This window comes from Marmota monax, unplaced genomic scaffold (assembly GCF_021218885.2).
Source record: "Marmota monax isolate L192 unplaced genomic scaffold, Marmota_monax_Labrador192_F-V1.1 WCK01_AAM20220418_F8-fsc00019, whole genome shotgun sequence".
Classification (NCBI taxonomy): Eukaryota; Metazoa; Chordata; class Mammalia; order Rodentia; family Sciuridae; genus Marmota; species Marmota monax.
The window spans coordinates 4330985-4350829 of record NW_026695242.1 but is presented as its reverse complement, the minus strand read 5'-3'; the positions used below and the strand labels follow the sequence as shown (position 1 = coordinate 4350829).

General features: G+C 41.7%; 1 protein-coding gene across 4 annotated transcripts in view; it reads left to right on the top strand.

Annotated features, from left to right (window-relative positions):
* Kat6b (lysine acetyltransferase 6B) overlaps positions 1-16036 on the top strand; it is a 189429-nt gene extending 173393 nt beyond the window's left edge. For all 4 annotated transcript variants that reach the window (XM_046419679.2, XM_046419678.2, XM_046419680.2 and 1 more), the window contains exons 14-18: positions 4492-4723; positions 5184-5343; positions 5935-6279; positions 8400-8691; positions 11902-16036. In XM_046419679.2, the coding sequence (XP_046275635.1) occupies positions 4492-4723; positions 5184-5343; positions 5935-6279; positions 8400-8691; positions 11902-14450 (3578 nt within the window). In that variant the 3' untranslated portion in view covers positions 14451-16036. The remainder of the gene's footprint in view (positions 1-4491; positions 4724-5183; positions 5344-5934; positions 6280-8399; positions 8692-11901) is intronic.
* Positions 16037-19845: the final 3809 nt, after the last annotated feature.

Sequence of the window (19845 nt, the reverse complement as noted above, 5' to 3'; positions counted from 1 at the left end):
GAGCATGCTCTTCTCTTAAAACACTGAGAGCTAGGGCTCAGCTTCATTCTGCACTAATTGCAAAATCACCACAAAATTTAAACATAGATAGCCTGTCAAGAATTTGAACTGCTAAAATGCCCTTCATTCATCCACTTGGTCACAGTGCTGCTCACCTCTGGAAACCAGTAACAGATGAGCATAGACCATCGAATCGCCATCTCTCCAAGCATAAACTACATGGTTAGAGTCGTCAGATTTCCTCTGCTCAAGAGTTGCCATAAATCCTTGGTCTGGTGTCGGTTCCCAGGCTTGCAAACCCAGTGCTGTCTACTGATGGGGCCTTCCTCCAGGGTTTGCTGAGCTAAACAGGTGTCTGATGAAAGGTGTGTAATCCTCAAAGATTATCTTCTCCTAAAAGCAGCTGGTGACCCTGAACTCACATAATCCAGACAGATGGGAGTTGGGAGTGAGTAGCTTGCCAAAGTTTACACTTTAGGGTTTAAGGAAGTTCATATGGCTTGGTTTCAGGTAGTAGAAGATGGAGGCATGCAAGGATGAAGGGTGGCCACCATTGTAAAGTGTACCCTTCTCCATATCCACAGTCTTGTGTAAGAACAGTGTTCTATTCTTGGTCCACTCTACAATCTTGACTATCATTCTTTTAAAAGCAAGGAATTTTCATATAAATTAGGATTAACTTCTCAGTTATTATGCTGGGAGTTAAGTTAATTTGAGGATTTGGGCCTTCAAAAACAAATCTTGACCTTGACTGTATTGTTTCTTTCTTATCATAATCTATCTGGCTACATGAAATCAACTCTCTGCCACTTTAAAAAAAAAAAAAATTTTTTTTTTTTCTCTCTCTCTCTCCCCCTGGGAGGAAGTTAACCATTTCAAACCCAGGGGATCAGGGCTGGTAACATGAGAATTGGCAAGTAGGTCAGCCTCAACAGAAGTGAGGTACACCTGGGTCCCATGCAGTACAGATTAAAATGCTTCCTCCTTGTAGAGATCACATTGTTCTTCTGTCTCTTCAAACAGACACCTTGATAATTTTTTTTTTTTTTAATTAAGTGTGTGGTTCTGAAACCAACACTCAGACCTCACTTTCCCCTGGTTAAGTAGTTCCTGTGAAGCAAATAAGGAAGCCAGCTTCAAAATAGTTGATGTGGGTGAGGGGTTTATGGGCCACTCGGTTTTCAATTATAAGCTCCTACTCACGAGTAAGTGCTGTTCTCCAGCACCCCTGGCTCACAGGCAAGTTCAAGGGAATAATTTCACCAGCGATTAATTATACTGCAGCTACTGGGATTTGTCCTCTACATATCACTTTGTTTTCCATCTGAATTAGCTAGGTTTCCCCAGGAGTAGCTGAGGCTTTCTGATTGAAAGTATCCTGAGTTAAGGAGAGGTGTTAGCGCGCCATGGGAATCTATTCACCAGGGGTGTATTGTACTTGTTTCAGATGCTTCAGGATAATACACCGGCTTCCAAGATAAGTGCTTTTTATTTCCCTGCATCTTAGATCAATTATTTGGAATCTTTTTGGTAAGTTAAATTTAAGAGCTGTAACTTAAACCACTACACCTCTATAATTACTCAATTAGTAAAATGTTCTTACCAAAAATTATTCTGTCAATAGGCTATATCATAATTTTTCTTTGAAGAGCCTAGAAAAAGTAGGAAGAAACAAAATTATTTAAAATCCCATGTTATGAATGTCAGTAGTGAAGTGCCAGCAGCTGCAGCCTCTGTGAAGGCAGGTGCCTGCTGCAGGTAACATTTGGATTCTGACTTCCATCAATCTAGTGCACAACAGAGTAGATCCAACACCCTTTTCTTCTATACTATGTAGATTAACAAATTACAAGTGATTTCCCTTAACTAGTAAGGAATAAGGAATATATCTGTGGTCATTTTGATTGTTCTGGTGGAATTTATTTAAACCCAAAGCTTCCTCCTTCAGGAGGAGACTTTGACTTCAAGATGACTCTTGTCAGAAGTGTCCTTTCTTCCCACCAGTTTTGAATTCCTTGAGGAGCCTTCAGACAGTCCTTGTGTAGTCTACAGTGTTGGTGCACATCATTCCTGAAAACCCGCCTGATGTGTTCTGATTTTTGGAGTTTGGGTTTCCAGTTGTTTTTCTCCGGCACCTAGGAAGGTGTCCCCTCAGCATGTGTTGGTAGTTTCCCCACTTCATCCCTATCCTTGCTTGCAAACTAGGAGGGTGTTTGCTGGGAAAGACCAGTGGACTCAGTGTGCCCATGATCATTGGGGCTGGTCACCTGGACTCCCGTGGCAGTGTCAGCCACAGGCTACAGTTGTTGTCTAAAGAATGTCTCAGGAGACAGCCATTTAATGTGCTAGAAGCAGCAGGTGCTGAAAGGTTTGTACCTAAATGTTCCCTAAGACCCCAGTTGCCTGTCAGCTTCAGTGGTCTCACCCATTTAGCCCAGGCCCTGATAAGGTATATCTGTACAACCTTCAGGTGAAAAACAGGAACGTCTAGGTAAATTGGGGGAGGGGCTTAGAGTAAGGACGGTGGGAAGGGTAGACAGAACAAAGAACACAGGCTTCCTGGGTAAGGTAGCCCTTTGTAGCAGGGAGTGTAAGATAGGGAAGGCTCAGGACCACCTTCTGAATCTCTTGGTTGTACAGATATCCTTCTGCCAAGCTTAAAGGGAGGCTTTCTGTGGGGTTCAGATAAGAACCCGTGAGGGCCTAAGGACTTCCATAGCCACTGCAGGGGACTTTTAATTGTGGGGTCTCATGGACGGACAGCAGTTCCTTATCCATGGTTCTATGGTTCCCCCCACCACCACCACCAGGAGTAGAGAGCTGGGACTTCCAGCTGACTGAGTACATTTCTCAGCATGGGCCAAGCACTTAGGAGGCAGGTGACGGATGTGCCAATTATCTGTGTTCTGAGATTTGGGCTCCCTTAGTACTCTGACCACAGAGAAAGTGCTCTTTCCTGTGTTGATAGGGCATGATATGGGCTGGCTTCGGCACAGCAGCCATTGATGTTAGCATTCCTGACACTGCTGTTGAAAGCCTCAGTCTGGAGCCGGGTGACGTCGACAGTGGTTTGACTGTGAACTGTTGTGGTGCTTGTTTGCATTCAATAAAATACTTTGCACTTAAACATGAATTAAAGAGACAAATAAGTCAAAAGACTTCAGAAAAACCTAATGTTGAATTTATGACTGTTCTTTTTAACGGCATTCAGATTAAAGCTATCAAGATGCAAAATGCTGTGATTATACCCCTATGGGGTCCAGGTTGAATTTCTTGTTCTATATTTCTGCATTATTTACAGTGATTTTTGAGAGGCAGCAATATGCATCAGAGCCATTGATTTCTCCTTGTAACAAAAAAATAAAATTGAGAAAATTCTTGAGAATGCAGCCATTTTGAAAATGTAGATAAAGAAGAAAAAATGCTGAAGATTTGGGTGGTTTACAGAGCAGCATGATTTTGTAATTGCTGCCACCTACTGTATGTGGTTGATGTTTGTTTAAATTTAGGAAGTTCATGAAGGTGAGGCTGTTGAAATAGATAATTAGAGCAAGGTAGACATCATTAGTTTACCGCATTTCTTCTCCATTCCATAAGTGGCTCTTAATTACCACGACAGCCGCCAGCTTTCATTCATTACCTTCAAGTGGATTTAAAGTTTTTCTCATTTCAGAGTTGCTTTGCCAAGGAACCTTCACAGTAAAGCTGTAGAATGCCTTCAAAAGCTTAACAGGCTCAGGGATTTTCGGAGTATGCGTGAAATAGTTCAAGGAGTTATTTTTGTTTGTTTTTCTTTGTGTGTGTGTTTGTGTGTGTTTTTTTAATTTGTTAGGACAACATTCTGAGTTTGGATTACAAATTAATTTCCATGAAAGAGGTGAAAATAGAGCTAATGGAGCCAATGTTAGTTGCAGGGTTGACTTGAAAGGCGTTCTTTTATTAGTCCTAAAACAGAGCTTCAGATCACCCGGCTAGTTAAACGCTAGTTAAACGTAACAGGCAATATAGACTCTAAGTCAACGGAGGCCCTTCTTGTTTATTAAGACCCAGCTGTCAAAGGGTCATTAGGTCCTTCCTGTGGAAAACAACTTGCCCATTAATGTTTGGGGTGGTCCCTCAACAGGATTTCTGAGTAAGCGCCTGACATTGAGTTTTGAAAGAATTTAAAGGTTGCAGGAGACTTAGATGTTGAAACTTACCAGAAGTAATGTCTTCAGTCCTAACTTTCAGTCTTTGTTAAATATGTCACGATGTGTTTGGAATGCTACTGCTGGCTGCATGAATTGACTTATGGTGCCACTACATAAGATTCAGAAGCATAAACTTCCTAGGGATCAGATCACTGTAACTGGGAAGAGGCTGCACATATAAAAAGATGAACTTCACTGATGTGATGTTTTTACCTTGTTGCTACTTGTATTATTTCTGGTGGCTCCTGTTCCTAGCTCTGGAAACACCACAGTGAGTGGCCCTTTGCTTTTTTTGCCCTAGGCTATTTGCTTTCTAGAAGAGAAGGCCAAGCAGGGTCTCCTGAAAAACCACTCTCTGATCTGGGCCGACTCTCCTACCTGGCCTATTGGAAGAGCGTCATCTTAGAATACCTCTACCACCACCATGAGAGGCACATCAGCATCAAGGCGATTAGCAGAGCCACGGGCATGTGCCCACATGACATCGCCACCACTCTGCAGCACCTCCACATGATTGACAAGAGAGATGGCAGGTCAGTCCCCAGGCCCTGGACATTACACTATCTCTCAAACACCTCATACTGGAGAGGTTCCCTGGCACATGTATTCCAGTTAAAAATCAGAGGTTCTGGGGCTAGAGTTGTAGCTCAGTGGTTGAGCACTTGCCTCGCGCGCATGAGGCACTGGGTTCGATTCTCAGCACCACATAAAAAATAAATAAATAAATAAAACAAAGATATCGTGTGTCCAACTAAAAAATGTAAAAAAAAAAAAAAGTGGTTCCTTGGTGATATTATCAGAAGTTTTTTCATAAAGAAATCATGAAATGATCTTTTTGCTGTTTGTATTTCAATTTATTCTACCCTTTCATTGATGTGTTTTCTGATTTTTTTCCCCTAACCCACACAGTGTTAGCATTAGTATATCAGTGTGTGAAGATGAAGTGAAATTTTAGTTTTTGATTGTGCTTTGTTCTGCCTTATCACATTATAGATTTGTCATCATTAGAAGGGAAAAGTTGATATTGGGCCACATGGAAAAGCTGAAAACCTGTTCCCGAACCAATGAACTTGATCCAGAGAGTCTGAGGTGGACCCCAATTTTAATTTCTAATGCTGCAGTTTCGGAAGAAGAGCGAGAAGCCGAAAAAGAGGTAATGATTGACTTCATCATCCTAAGTTGTGTAACTTCAATCTTAGAGCTCTCTTAAACCAAGAAAATTATTAACATCATTGTCAAAGGCTTGGAAATATAGAGAGCTTGTGAAATGATATGGCACTAATTTATCCTAACTGAGGTTACATGGTAAGACATGATAATTTTATTGAATTGAGTATGAAAAATGAAACATTTATCATTGATCACAAAGCAGCATTTTTCACTACTGACAGCATGTAATCAGATCAGATTTGGTGCTGAGCTCCAAGGCTGCAATGTCAATCGATTCTTTGTGTTTATGAACTTGCTTAAAGTGCTCCATGCCAGTGAGCATGTAATGTAGTGATAAAGGACTCAAATCAATTCGCTGCATCATTAATACTGCTAAATATCCCATGAAACCCAATCTTCTTTGATTTGTTATCCTAACTGATGCTAAGGGTCCTGAGATGATGCAGCTGGAATTTGCTTGGCTGGCTAACTGTCCTGATCAGAACCCACTTAGAGACCCTTTGCCATTGATCCTTAGAGGCTCTGGCTACATAACTGCCCTCTCACCAGCCAACATTTTTACCCTTCCCCTTAGGCTGAGCGGCTAATGGAACAAGCTAGCTGCTGGGAAAAGGAGGAGCAAGAAATCCTGTCATCTAGAGCTAACAGTAGGCAATCACCTGCAAAAGTACAATCAAAAAATAAATATTTGCATTCCCCGGAGAGCCGGCCAGTGGCAGGTGAACGAGGGCAATTGATGGAGCTATCTAAAGAGAGCAGTGAGGAGGAGGAGGAGGAAGAAGAAGAGGAGGAGGAGGAAGAGGAGGAGGAAGAGGAAGAAGATGAGGAGGAAGAGGAGGAAGATGAGGAAGAGGAAGAAAATATTCAAAGCTCTCCCCCACGATTGACTAAACCACAGTCAGTTGCCATAAAGAGAAAGGTATGTGCTGTTTAGATTTCAGTCTGAGCAGCTTTCAGTCAAATCTTCTTTGTCATTGCCAACAATTTGCTATTTGTTTCACTCTCTACTTTAGATGTAGTTTCAGTGTACCCAGTCTCACTGATTGGATATCATAATCAATTATCTTACAGTCATGATTGTGTCTACTGGGGCTAAGGCCAGGGACAGGCCAGCTTCCTTTAGTAGTCACTGCCACCTGCTGGTCTGCAAGAGTAGAATCCAGTTATGAGAAAGAAAAGGGGCCCCAGAGAGCACATCAACCACCTTTCAAAGCCTAAGGAGTCCAAGAGCTCATTCAAAGCCCAGTGCTCTTGCTGTTGCTTCTCTCTTGTTCTCAGCATAGAATTGTTAGAAGGTATTTGGGGCCCTTTGGGCTGATGTTTTGCATCTGTGGTCTATGGCACATTAATGAAATTCCTCATATCTTAGTAGCCTGGTGGTTTTTCTAAATTATACCATCTCATCTCCAGTAGTATAGAAAGTAAACAATTGATTTTTTAAGTAATTGCTTTCCCAGATCTGATATCTTTGTAAGCAGTATCTGTCTGGTTTTGTTAGTAAAGCCAAAACAAATAGAGATAACAAGATACAAGGTAAGTCTCTGCTCCAAGGCCACTGCTATGTAGTGTCTGTCAAGCAGCTTGCCACTCTAACTCCCAGATCAGTGCTTTCTTCTAACCCTGGCAACTAGTGGGAGGGTAGCTGTGGAGAGGTGGTAATAAGGAACATCCATGAAGTGGACTTCAGGCTTCTGAATAATGTTTTAATTTCTTACAAGGAGAATGCATTCATTCTCATTATGTATATAACAAGAGAAACTTGTCCTAAAACTATCAAAACCCAGAATCATCCAAGGCATGATGTGGACTACCATATAAATGGACTCAACCTTAAGGAAATCAGTTATTTTATATTTTCTACACTTCTGTTTGGGAAAATTCAAGTGGTTTGGGAGGGCAGGCAGACGGGAGGGTGATTAATAACCACAAATGTTAAATTACAGAATACGATTAACAGGCCTATGTGTGTTTGTCAAGAACATTCAAAGCATTAAAAATATAAGACAATAATTTTTGGATACAATTTACCTGAAGGTTGGCTTTTTCATTTTTTTTTCTTTTTTAATACTGGGGACTGAACCCAGGTCCTTGCGCATGATAGGCAAGAGCTCTACCATTGAGCTATACTCCCAGATCTAGAGGTTGGCTTTTAACCAGATTTGTTGAACCTTTCTTTGCAGTTTATTTCCAACAATTTGGGGACTCATTATTGACAGATTACATTTTAACAGCAAATCTACCTGTTATTCCTTTATTTAAATTTTGTATTATTAAATACTTTTTCACTTTGGAAAACATTTTTATTACGATTTTGGAGTCATTTGTGCCAAACTTTAGTACAAATAGAAGAAATATTTTTATATCTTACATGGAGGATACAAATCTGTCTTTTTTAGCTGCCTTTCATATTAAAATATTTAACAGAATTGTCAATTGTTTAGCAGCTACCTTGTGGGCTTTTTAAGCAGGAGAATAATACTTTCCTGGAGTACCCTTTTCTTCCTCCCCTTTCATAGTTCTTGAAGTCCTGTGAAATGGGACAAGTAAGCCAGTGTTGTACACCATCATGTTTTCCCTAGTGTTTTGCATGTAGTAGTTGTCCCTTGAACATTTACCAAGTATTAAATGAGTGACTCAGTGGCTAGTTAATTATTGCAACATTATAGAAACATTGGGGTTCATGGTGCCCTAAAAAAGATCTATGATGTTTAGGATATTGAAGCCAACAAGTACCACTTGGAAAATATATGCTAGAATAACAAAGCTTAGCTTTTAAAATATACAGTCAAGCTGCTAGGATGTGCCCTCTCGAAGCATCTGCTTGAGTAAACAACTGTTTTATTTGGAAAACACTTGCCTCTGTAGTTGTAGCCCGAGAGGGATGTTAAACATCAAATGGAAGGTTAAGTACAAAGGCATTTACAGAAGTCTTTACGTGCAAGATTCTCAGGCGCATTTTCAATACATGTTTGCTGCATATCGACACAACCATTTAATTTCTCATGAGCTCTTATGTATTATGTTTGGAATTAATTTCAGAGGCCTTTTGTACTAAAGAAGAAAAGGGGTCGTAAACGCAGGAGGATCAACAGCAGTGTAACAACCGAGACCATTTCTGAGACGACAGAAGTACTGAATGAGCCCTTTGACAACTCAGATGAAGAGAGGCCAATGCCGCAGCTGGAGCCTACCTGTGAGATCGAAGTGGAGGAAGATGGCAGGAAGCCAGTTCTGAGAAAAGCATTCCAACATCAGCCTGGGAAGAAAAGACAAACAGAGGAAGAGGAAGGAAAAGACAATCATTGCTTTAAGAATGCTGACCCGTGTAGAAGTAAGTAGAGGGTTATAAAAACCTTACCCTACGACTGTTAGTTTGACTTGCTCCTGGAGTGATACTAAAGGCATCTGGGAGGTCATATCATCACACCTGAAATAAGTGCTCATCTGTCCTTTCTCCCTGCAGTGGTGGGATTTTATGTTAACATCTACTAAGACCAGAATGTTCCTGTGGGTGGGTTTGTCTTCCCAGAAACTGGCTTAGCTTCAAAAAATTTGAAGTCTGTCAATAAGAAACACACTGCATTTCCTTGATTCTAACAGGTACTTTTCTTCATTTAATGTTGTAGAAATCAGGGTATATATTATCATCAGTGTGGGAATTGAATGAGAATAGTTCCTTTCCTAGAAAACAGTTATTAGTAAACTAGAGGTACATCTTACTCATCAGTAGTATCTGAGGATATTATGATCAAGAATCATATGAACTTATCCACACCATCAATATTAGCTTTGATAATATTGAATAATATAGAAATCAGGAAATAGTTTTTCCTCTGAAGTTGACATGGATACCCCTTCCTCATCCTCTAAAAAACCTACCAAACTACCATTGAATTGTCTTTGTGCTGTTTAAAAGCACTCAGTTTGGGCACTTGTACTCCCAGCTGAATCATGAGGCTTTATAAGGCTCGTTTCTCTTTAGCTGAAATGACTCCATCTAAAATTTGTTCCAGTCTGGGAAAAAACCATCTCATTTGCCTGGGAACCACAGGTTGCACTCTAGCATTTGAAAAGTTAGTTTTAAGAACCCAAGTTAGCACCTTCTTGACTTCCTTACTTCAACAGGAACACTATAATTGGCATACAATATTTGCTGAGGGAAAGACATCTTAACCCTGGGTATAGAAAGACCAAGCCCTTTTCTTTGGTTTCTTTAAACAAATGAACACATAAACAGCATCAGACTGCAGAATGAGAGCTCCTTTGAGTGTGTGGAGATTGAGATTTACTTCCACTTCTTGGCTATCTTCTCAGGAGTCAGTAGGTGAATTATCATTGCCTTTCTTCTCCACTTTGTGCTACTGACTTTTAGGAATCCTTTGTGGCTATATTATACCTTTCTGGATCTTGTTCCCTCTAAAAATAATTATCTGAAAATTCATCTTCTGATTTAGGGAGGTATTCCTACAAAAGCTAGTAGGACTGCCAGGTGTGTGGCACATACCTATAATCTCAGCAACTCAAGAGACTAAAGCAGGAGGATAACAGGTTGAGGCCAATCTCAGCAATTTAACAAGGCCCTCAGCAACTTAGGGAAACCCTGTTGCAAAATGGAAAATAAAAAGGACTGGGGATGTAGCTCAGTGGTAAAGCTCTCCTGGGTTAAATCCCCAGTAACTCCCCCCACTGCCCCCCACCAAAAAAAAAAAAAAATTACTGGTAGGATCAGTAGCATGTAGAGTAAGAATGTGGATTCTGTGGTCATTGGTGTGGCCATATCTGCCATTATGAATATAAAGAAAATAATCTGAACATCTCAACTTGACAACTCAGGCCCAGTACTTGGCACGTCCAGCCAAGATCATTCTGCATCTCATATGTTTTTTTCAATTAGTCAATTTCAACGAAGCATGCTGGCAGGTAAGTTTATATGTAGTCCTTTTATTATGTAAACGAGCTAAAGCTGACCCTGCCCGGCACTGACTGGATTAGAAATCACTCCATTCTGGCACGAAGGATCTCTCTTCCTCAGTTGTTAGATCTTATTTTTGTTCTCCAAAATAATGTTTGATGCTTTTGTTTTTTGTTATCGTTATTGTTAATTTTTTTGTTTTGTTTTGTTTTTGCCAGGGGTTGGGAGCAGAGGAGCACTGAGGATTGAACTCAGGGATGCTCTTTCACTGAGCTACCTTCCCAGCTCTTCCTTTTTTTATTTTTTGAGACAAGGTCTTGCTGTGTTGCCAATGCTGCCCTCAAACTTTTTATCCTCCTGCCTCAGCCTCCTAAGTGGCTGGAGAGTGTGCCACTGTATCTAGCCAAAAAGAGAATTTCTAGTAAGACTATTGCTCTTTATAGAGCTTTCCCTTTAAATTGGCCATTTACTTTAGGGGATTAGTGTAGTCTTCAATCTTCTAAAGAAGTTAAGACGTGGGTATTTTATATGTTTATTATTTTGTGTGTGTGTAAATATATTTTCATGTATTTATTTGTTTGCACATATTTATATAAACATATTTATTTATAATCACATGTGCATATGGACACAGAAAAATAAGGTTACCTGAACTAAAATGAACTTTGCAATCACAGTGTGTTTCTAATTGTTTTGTATTTCAAATCTTCCAGTTGAGACATAAACTGATCCCAAATATAATGTGGACAGAGAGATGAAAAGAATACCTGTATTTTCAGTATTCAGTAATTTCATGGTAATTGTATTGTAGGTTGTTATATCATGCAAAAATGATGATCCTAAGCCACGCATGGTGACACATGTCTGTAATCCCAGCTACTTGGGAAGCAGAGGCCAGAGGATCACAAGTTCCAGGGCAGCCTGGACAACTTAGTGAGACCTTGTCTCAAAATACAACTTTAAAAAGGCTATGGATTTAGCTCAAAGCATGTGTAAAAAGCCTCTGGGTTCAATCCCTTGTACTGCCAAAGGGAAAAAGAAAAAAAAGATAATCCTAAAAATGATGGTTCACAGATACATTTGTGTTTTGTGTATCTAGTTATTTATTCATTTGTTTCAGAGGTACACAGTTTATTTTTATGCCAGAGAAAACATTCAAAGAAAATTAAATAATGTCATCTTGAGATCATTTAAATCGAGCAAATATCCACAAAAGTTGATTTCCTCAGGATAGATATAGGAATTATTCTTCTAGTTATTTTTCTAGTGCAGTGATGATTTGCATATAAGCTAGCATTAATTCCATTCCCCTGTATTTCTTACTTTCTAAATGTTCAAGTTCATTTCTTTCTTTTTTTTTTTTTTTTAATGTTGTAGAACTCAGGGCTTTCACATCATAGAATGTCTTGTTTGTTAAACTCGGATGTTTTCCCAGGCCTAAGTTATTTATTTGATTTATGCAACAATATTATTCTACATTAGTCTTGATTATCTTGACCATCAGCTTTTAAAATGCTAAATTGAAAGCAGTGCTGGCTAATTAAGTTAGAGGAAGGTATTCAAGTTGTCCATGGCTATGCTTTCTAAAACTTTGCTTGTCTTCCTTCCCCTTTCTGTCTCTCCACTAAGACAAAATAGATGATGATGCAAGTAACTTGAAAGAAGGGAGCAAAGACAATCCTGAACCTCTAAAGTGCAAACAAGTATGGCCAAAAGGAACAAAGCGTGGTCTTTCTAAGTGGAGGCAAAACAAAGAGAGGAAGACTGGATTTAAACTGAATCTGTATACTCCACCAGAAACACCCATGGAACCTGATGACCAGGTCACAGTGGAAGAGCAGAAGGAGATTTCAGAAGACAAAACTAGTCCCACACCCATCAGGATTGGGGAGGAGGTGAGGGAGACTGTGGAAGCCCTGCTGCCTCGGGATGGAAACAGAAAGGAAGAAGCGTGTGCACCTGTAAGTCCAAATAAATCACCAGGCGAAAAACCAGATGAGGATCTCATCAAACCTGAGGAAGAAGAAGAGGAGGAGGAGGAGGAAGAAGAGGAGGAGGAGGAGGAGGAAGAGGAGGAGGAAGAAGAAGAAACTATAGAAAAAAACCAGGATAGTGCTAAAAGTCAGGAAAAAGAGGAACCAGGAATCGCAATGGATAAAGAAGACACCGTGCATTTGGATGATCATGAAGAGGAAGAAGAGGAAGATGAAGAGCCATCTCACAACGAGGATCACGATGCGGATGATGAAGATGACAGTCACATGGAGTCTGCCGAAGTGGAGAAGGAAGAACTCCCAAGGGAAACCTTCAAAGAAGTCCTAGAAAACCAGGAGGCTTTTTTAGACCTTAGTGTCCAGCCTAGTCATTCGAATCCAGAGGTCCTGATGGACTGTGGGGTTGACCTTGCAGCTTCATGTAACAGTGAGCCTAAGGAGCTTGCTGGGGATACTGAAAATGCACCTGAGTCTGATGAGGAGCCCCCAGAAGAACAGACACAGAAGCAGGATCAAAAGAACAGCGAAGTGGATTCTGAGTTCAAAGAGGGAAACACAGCCACCATGGAAATTGACTCAGAGACTGTTCAGGCAGTTCAGTCCTTGACCCAGGAGAACAGGGAACAGGATGACACCTTTCAGGATTGTGCCGAGACTCAAGAGGCCTGTAGAAGCCTACAAAACTACACCCACGCAGACCAAAGTCCACAAATCGCTGCCACACTGGACGATTGCCAACAGTCAGATCACAGTAGCCCAGTTTCATCCGTTCATTCCCATCCTGGCCAGTCAGTTCGTTCTGTCAATAGTCCCAGTGTTCCTGCCCTAGAGAGCAGCTATGCCCAAATCAGCCCAGATCAGAGCGCCATCTCAGTGCCATCTCTGCAGAACATGGAAACCAGTCCAATGATGGATGTCCCATCAGTTTCAGATCACTCACAGCAAGTTGTAGATAGTGGATTTAGCGACCTGGGCAGTATTGAGAGCACAACGGAGAACTACGAAAATCCAAGCAGCTATGATTCTACCATGGGTGGCAGCATTTGTGGAAATGGCTCTTCACAGAACAGCTGCTCCTATAGCAACCTCACCTCTAGCAATCTGACACAGAGCAGCTGTGCCGTCACCCAGCAGATGTCCAACATCAGCGGGAGCTGCAGCATGCTGCAGCAAACCAGCATTAGCTCTCCCCCAACCTGCAGTGTCAAGTCTCCCCAAGGCTGTGTGGTGGAGAGGCCTCCGAGCAGCAGCCAGCAGCTGGCTCAGTGTAGCATGGCTGCTAACTTCACCCCACCGATGCAGCTGGCTGACATCCCCGAGACAGGCAACGCCAACATTGGCTTATATGAGCGAATGGGTCAAAGTGATTTTGGGGCTGGGCACTACCCACAGCCATCTGCCACCTTCAGCCTTGCCAAACTGCAGCAGTTAACTAATACACTTATTGATCATTCATTGCCTTACAGCCATTCCGCTGCTGTGACTTCCTATGCAAACAGTGCCTCTTTGTCCACACCATTAAGTAACACAGGGCTTGTTCAGCTTTCTCAGTCTCCACACTCCGTCCCTGGGGGACCCCAAGCACAAGCTACCATGACCCCACCCCCCAACCTGACTCCTCCTCCAATGAATCTGCCGCCGCCTCTTTTGCAGCGGAACATGGCTGCATCAAATATTGGCATCTCCCACAGCCAAAGACTGCAAACTCAGATTGCCAGCAAGGGCCATGTCTCTATGAGAACCAAGTCGGCATCTCTGTCACCAGCCGCTGCCACCCATCAGTCACAAATCTATGGGCGCTCCCAGACTGTAGCCATGCAGGGTCCTGCACGGACTTTAACAATGCAAAGAGGCATGAACATGAGTGTGAACCTGATGCCAGCCCCAGCCTACAATGTCAATTCTGTGAACATGAACATGAACACTCTCAATGCCATGAATGGGTACAGCATGTCCCAGCCAATGATGAACAGTGGCTATCACAGCAATCATGGCTACATGAATCAAACTCCCCAGTACCCTATGCAGATGCAGATGGGCATGATGGGAACCCAGCCATATGCCCAGCAACCAATGCAGACCCCGCCTCACAGTAATATGATGTACACAGCCCCTGGACACCACGGCTACATGAACACAGGCATGTCCAAACAATCTCTCAATGGGTCCTACATGAGAAGGTAGACACCTTGGGCAGTCCACAAGACCCACTGGGCGTCACTATTGGATTGATCTGCACAAATACCTTTGAAGAGTACGATTTCAAAACCAGCAATTGGTGTGAATGCAAAAACATTTGTTGGCACCATTTATTTAAAAAAAAAAAAAAAAAAAAAGCTGTATGCAGCAGAAAGCCTTATACAAGTTGTTTTTCTTTTTTTCCTCTTTCTTTTTTGGTACCTTTGTTTCTGTTACTTTTATATGACATTCTCTGCGAAGGAAGGCCTCTCTGGACTACAGTTTGGAGGCAGCCACTGGTTGTGCCTGCTTCCATTAAACAATGTGGATATCAAGCCCCCAGATTATCTGTTTTAATATTGAACCTAGAGCTTTTTTTTCCTTCCCTGTCCACTCCATGTAAATGCCTTTAGCATTTCAGTTATTGTATATTTTGTTTAAGGTGACACTTCAGCATGCCGCTAATGTCTTTGTTAGTGACAGTGCATTTTGTAGTACTGTACAAGTGTTGTGCTAACAGTAAGCCATTTCTTAAGTTTTTTGCCTTGATTAGGGTGCCCTAATTTGAGGGTTTAAAAAAAAAAAAACTATATTTTTGTTAATTATAAAACTGTAAAGAGCTATAAAGGCTATTCCCATTTGGTTAGTCAAAAGGGTTTTATTGCTAAATGTTTGGTGTAAAGTTGAGACCCTTTTCCATTTTGGTGACAGATTTCTTTGGGGAAAAAGGCAGCTTTCTGTTTTATAAATGCAGACTTCTGTTTATTGAATGAAGCATATCTCAGTGTTTATCTGTCAGGTTTTGAAACATTTCATATATGTCCAAATACTTGGCAGAATTTAAAAAAATAGTGAATTTGGTGTAAAGTTGCTATTTTATGGAAATGCCTCTAACTTTACATTTTCATTCCATCTGTAGATTTTTCTATCTTTATAAAATATTGGAGTTATTTTTTAAGGAAAAATAGAGAAGTAGCTTGTGAATAGCTCAAACTAAGCTTACAAATCGCATGTAAAAAAGCAAAAAAGTTATTTGTGTCTGTTTATATTGCTTCCTTTTTTGTAGCCTTTGTACCTGTACAGGGTGACAGTAAGGGCCAAGCAGGAGAGGCGTAATCCTTGTATAAAATAGGAGCCAGCGACACTCTTGTATTTATCTGTTATCTTTTTAGTCAGTTACTTCAAAAAAAAACAAAAAACAAAAACAAACAAAAAAAGCTGTACATTTTAACATAAAATAAATTATGATGAGCCATTTTTAGCCTCTTGTGTCCTGTCATATTATGATTGATAGAGAATGACCAATTGAATTGTATCATGTGTCACATCTCAGAACACATACACATTTTGGGAAAATAAATTATTTAGTGTAAATTGGAGTTATGAGATTTTCTGATTTGCTTTGACTTTGGGGGAGGGGTTGGCAATAAATAAAAGTAATATCTAATAAAACCATCACATATACCAAATACCTATTTAATAAATTAATTTATAATGGATTTTAATGCTTTTCATGAAAGTTTATTTTATGCTAGTGCATACCTTCTGTATGCCAATCATTGTCTTTAAAATAAAGTGAATTTGTTTTTTTCTTTTTGACTTTGATCTTCATTTGCAAAGAGATCCTGCACAAATATCCCAAATATCTAGTTGCTTAGTTTGTACAGTCTGTATAAACACCCTCAGAGCCTAGTACCATGATAGCAAGCTTCATTTTTATAAAGATTAATTCCAAAACACCCAGTTTGGTGTAGTATGTTTGAAAATTTATTTAAGTGTGAAAGTTTTGCTCTGTTGTGAATGATTGATTGTATGTTTTCTTTAGTCTAAACGTTCAGACTAAGGGGGGAAAAGTAAATATTCACAAACATTATTCAATGGCATTCAGAAAACATTTTGCATGAAAATTTAAACATTTGATTATTCAAGCAGTGAGTCTAGAAGTGGGTGTTCACAGCTCTCTGCTAAGCAAATCACTACTATTGTTTTAACACATAATAGTTAGGTGTTAACACAGATGATAGATACAAACTTTAAAATGATCCCAAAACACTGAACAGGTAGGATAGAGCGTGCACCAGGATCAAAGGCCCCACATGGAGGAGGATGCCTGGCAGAGCCTGGCCTTGTGTTCTCACCTGTGTCATTCTCTTTCAGTTTTTGCATGTGTAGTGGGTTTAATAACCAGATTCTACCCTTAAATCCCTCCCTCCCACACCTGCAAAGTTGGCCACACCAGTAGGGTAGCCGGAGGGCTCCAAGGGCTGCTGTGTCGAAGGAAGACAGAGTTGCTGTGCTCCCCATTCTTCTGATGGGGAAATGCACGGCTTGTGTGAATCATGGTTGCAGCAGGTCAGAAGTGGCCAAGCATCAGGCAAGAGGCTGCTTAAGCCTGGGAGGCAGGATGAGGTCCCTGACACAGAGCTCCCCACAAGCCCCACTTTGAAACTTTCATGATTCAGTTTTTTTTCCTGCTGCTTTAAGTTTTGGGGAAGGCTGGAGACCCCCCCCCACAATTCCCTTTGGCAGTGGCCTGCTGATCACACCTTTGGGTTTGTAGGATGCTAGGGCTCCAATGTCCCCACTCATGCCTGCCCTCTAGGGAGGTCGGGGACAAATCCCAGTCACTGTCCCAGACCTGCCACACCAGAATCAGACCAGTACACGGGACACCTTGTGTCTCACAGAGACTGTGGCGTAGTCACTGGGAGCTATCTTTGGGCCCCAAGTCCCAGCATTTCTTGAGGGATCAGAAAGGTTTAGCATAAGAGAGAAATTGCACAGCTGGGATGGCCAGGGAGCACCCTGCTCTCCTCACCTGCCCACTCGATGGGAAATTCAGACCTGAATGTGACACCACAGGTCCTGGAAAACAGGAACTTGGATTCATCATGACTGAATACACTCACCGTTAGGTTGGGATTCATTCATGATTAGGCCACACCTTAAAAACCTGGAATGTGTTCTTGTTCATTTTCTTCAAGAGTCTAACATGGATTGTCTGTTGCCAACCTACTTTCATAGCTCGAATGGTGCCAGCCCTTGGACTCGGGCCTCAGACTTTGGCCTTCCTCACCAATGTGCTGTTTCAGAAATAACGACTCACAACACTATCACAAAGAGCTTTCACCAACAGCGCTTCCACCTGATCCACACTCACCCTGTGTGGGAAATGGGGTGGTCGTTTTCATTTACAGATCAGGAAATGGAGGCTCAAAGAAGCTAACCTAATTGCCTGAACTCACCCAGCTAAAATTTGTAAGCTGAAACAAACCCGGTGTTCCCAAATCACAGCTCTTTCTCCTAAAACACTGTCTCCTCTGAAAAGGCTCCTAAAACATTGAACTCTGAAAAGGCTGTAACTCGTCACCTCTCTGGTTTAAAGGCTTAGCTAATGAATACATGATGCTGTAAAAACTGTTAAGTGCTCCGTAAATATAGGTTCCTTTGTTGTTGCAAGCAAGGCTTGCTCTGCAGCCAGCCTTAGATACTGAAAATGCAAGGACTGTCGCTTACCCAGCAGTGACTTCAGGGTCTGTGCCCAGGCCTCCCTGACTCCTGCTACCTTCTTTGTTCCCTTTCCCAGATTCCTCCTCCACCTAGGCCTGGCTGGACAAGTTCACGTTCTGCAACACTCCGGCCTGGAGCATCCTCTCTTTTTTTCTCCTTATCTATCTCCTATGATGACTTCAAGTTCTACCTCTTCACAGTATTTGTATCTCCAGTTGTGAACCTTCCTCTGAGCTCTAGATTGCAGATCAAATTACTTGGGACACCTTTTCTGTGTCTTCTGAACATGCCATAATGCAGTGATACCCAGTTCATTAACCTTCATTTCTCTCCCCTCTCAGCAAGTCCACTCCTTTTCCCGCATAATTCCAAAATGATCCTGAATGCAAATTCCCTGGCACTATCTGTACAGGCCACCTTCCCCTCTCTTATAACAGCCCCCTAACTGATCTTCTGGTCTCCTTTCTCAGTTCCCTATAGCTATTCTCCATACTTTGGCCAAATGATTTTTTTTTCTTTCTGGAGTGATCTTGAAAAAACTCACACCATTTCCCTGCTTAAAACACTTGAGTGGTTTTTCTTTGCACTGGGAATAAAATCCAACCTCTCCACCCCTTTTCTTGCATTCTCCCCTCACCTGACGAGCAGTTCCTCAGACTAGAATGCTCACTCCTCCTTGGCAAGACGTACAACCTCAAGCCTAAGCTTACTCTCCCTGAGAGGTTGCCCTTCACCACCCCACTTCTAAAGTGGGTTGCTCCCCCAACACTCCCCGTTGCTTTCCACCTAAGCACCCGTTTCCCTCATTGCATTTTATTACAACCCACACTTTAGCTTTTATTTTTGACCTCTTATAATGCAACTGTTGGCATGTGTGGTACATTCTCAACAAATACTCATTGATTGAAAATTTTACTTGTGAAGATGTGAAACACTATTGGAAAAACTGTTCCTCCTTTCTCCTATCTGGCTCTCTGGAGTCACCAGAAGAGTCCAGACACTCCAGTGTTAAATTCTCTCTTGCTTCTGCCCTCTGCAGGGCTCTGCCCCACAAAGAGATGGTGGCATAGAGGGGTGGTAGGTGCTCAAGAAAACACATCCTCCCTACATGTGAAGTCACTGAAATGTAAATAGTTTATTGAAATAGAAATATTGATTTGTGTCTGGGCACAGAATAGATCAGACCTAAGAGAAAACAGTTCAGAGGGCAGTCATCAGGATGCCATGCTAGGGAAGACTAGTAGAGATCACTCTGAGCCCAGTCCCTTTTGGTCTGCATCTCTTTCCCAAGAGCCCATACATGGCTCCAATTACACCCCAATCTGAGTCATTAAGCAATTCCATCACCCTTGGTCATTATGCCCCTACCATTCTGTTCTCTCTCTCACAATCACATGAGTTTTGGCTGATCCAGCCCGACCTCTCTCTAGTTTAGACCTGTCACAATTTCAGAGGGAACATCTCTCCTTTTTGATCTTATCACCAAGATAGACCAATTTACTAAACATTCATATTTCCATTTCAGCTTTGCCTTTTTCCTTTGCAACTCCTTTATAATGTGTCAGGTTTTTAATTTACTAGAAGCCCAATATCTTTAACACAGGCAGAGAGTGGGGACTCTCAGGGGAATCCCCTCCCTGTGCATGTTCATCAGAGGACCAAGTCTTCTCCTGGGCCAAGGTGACCCTCCCAGAGCAGAACCAGGATAGTCCCAGGGAATCAGGTCCAGGCACAAGGGCCCAGGACACAGCAAGCAGAACAGCTTCCCTGAGGTCACAGGGAGATTCTTGGGTGACTTTATCCAGCTGCTGAATCCCTGGACTCTTACCTCCCTCCCACAAGAACTTCCTCTTTCATTCTGTTGAGAATCACAACCAAACTGGAGACCCAG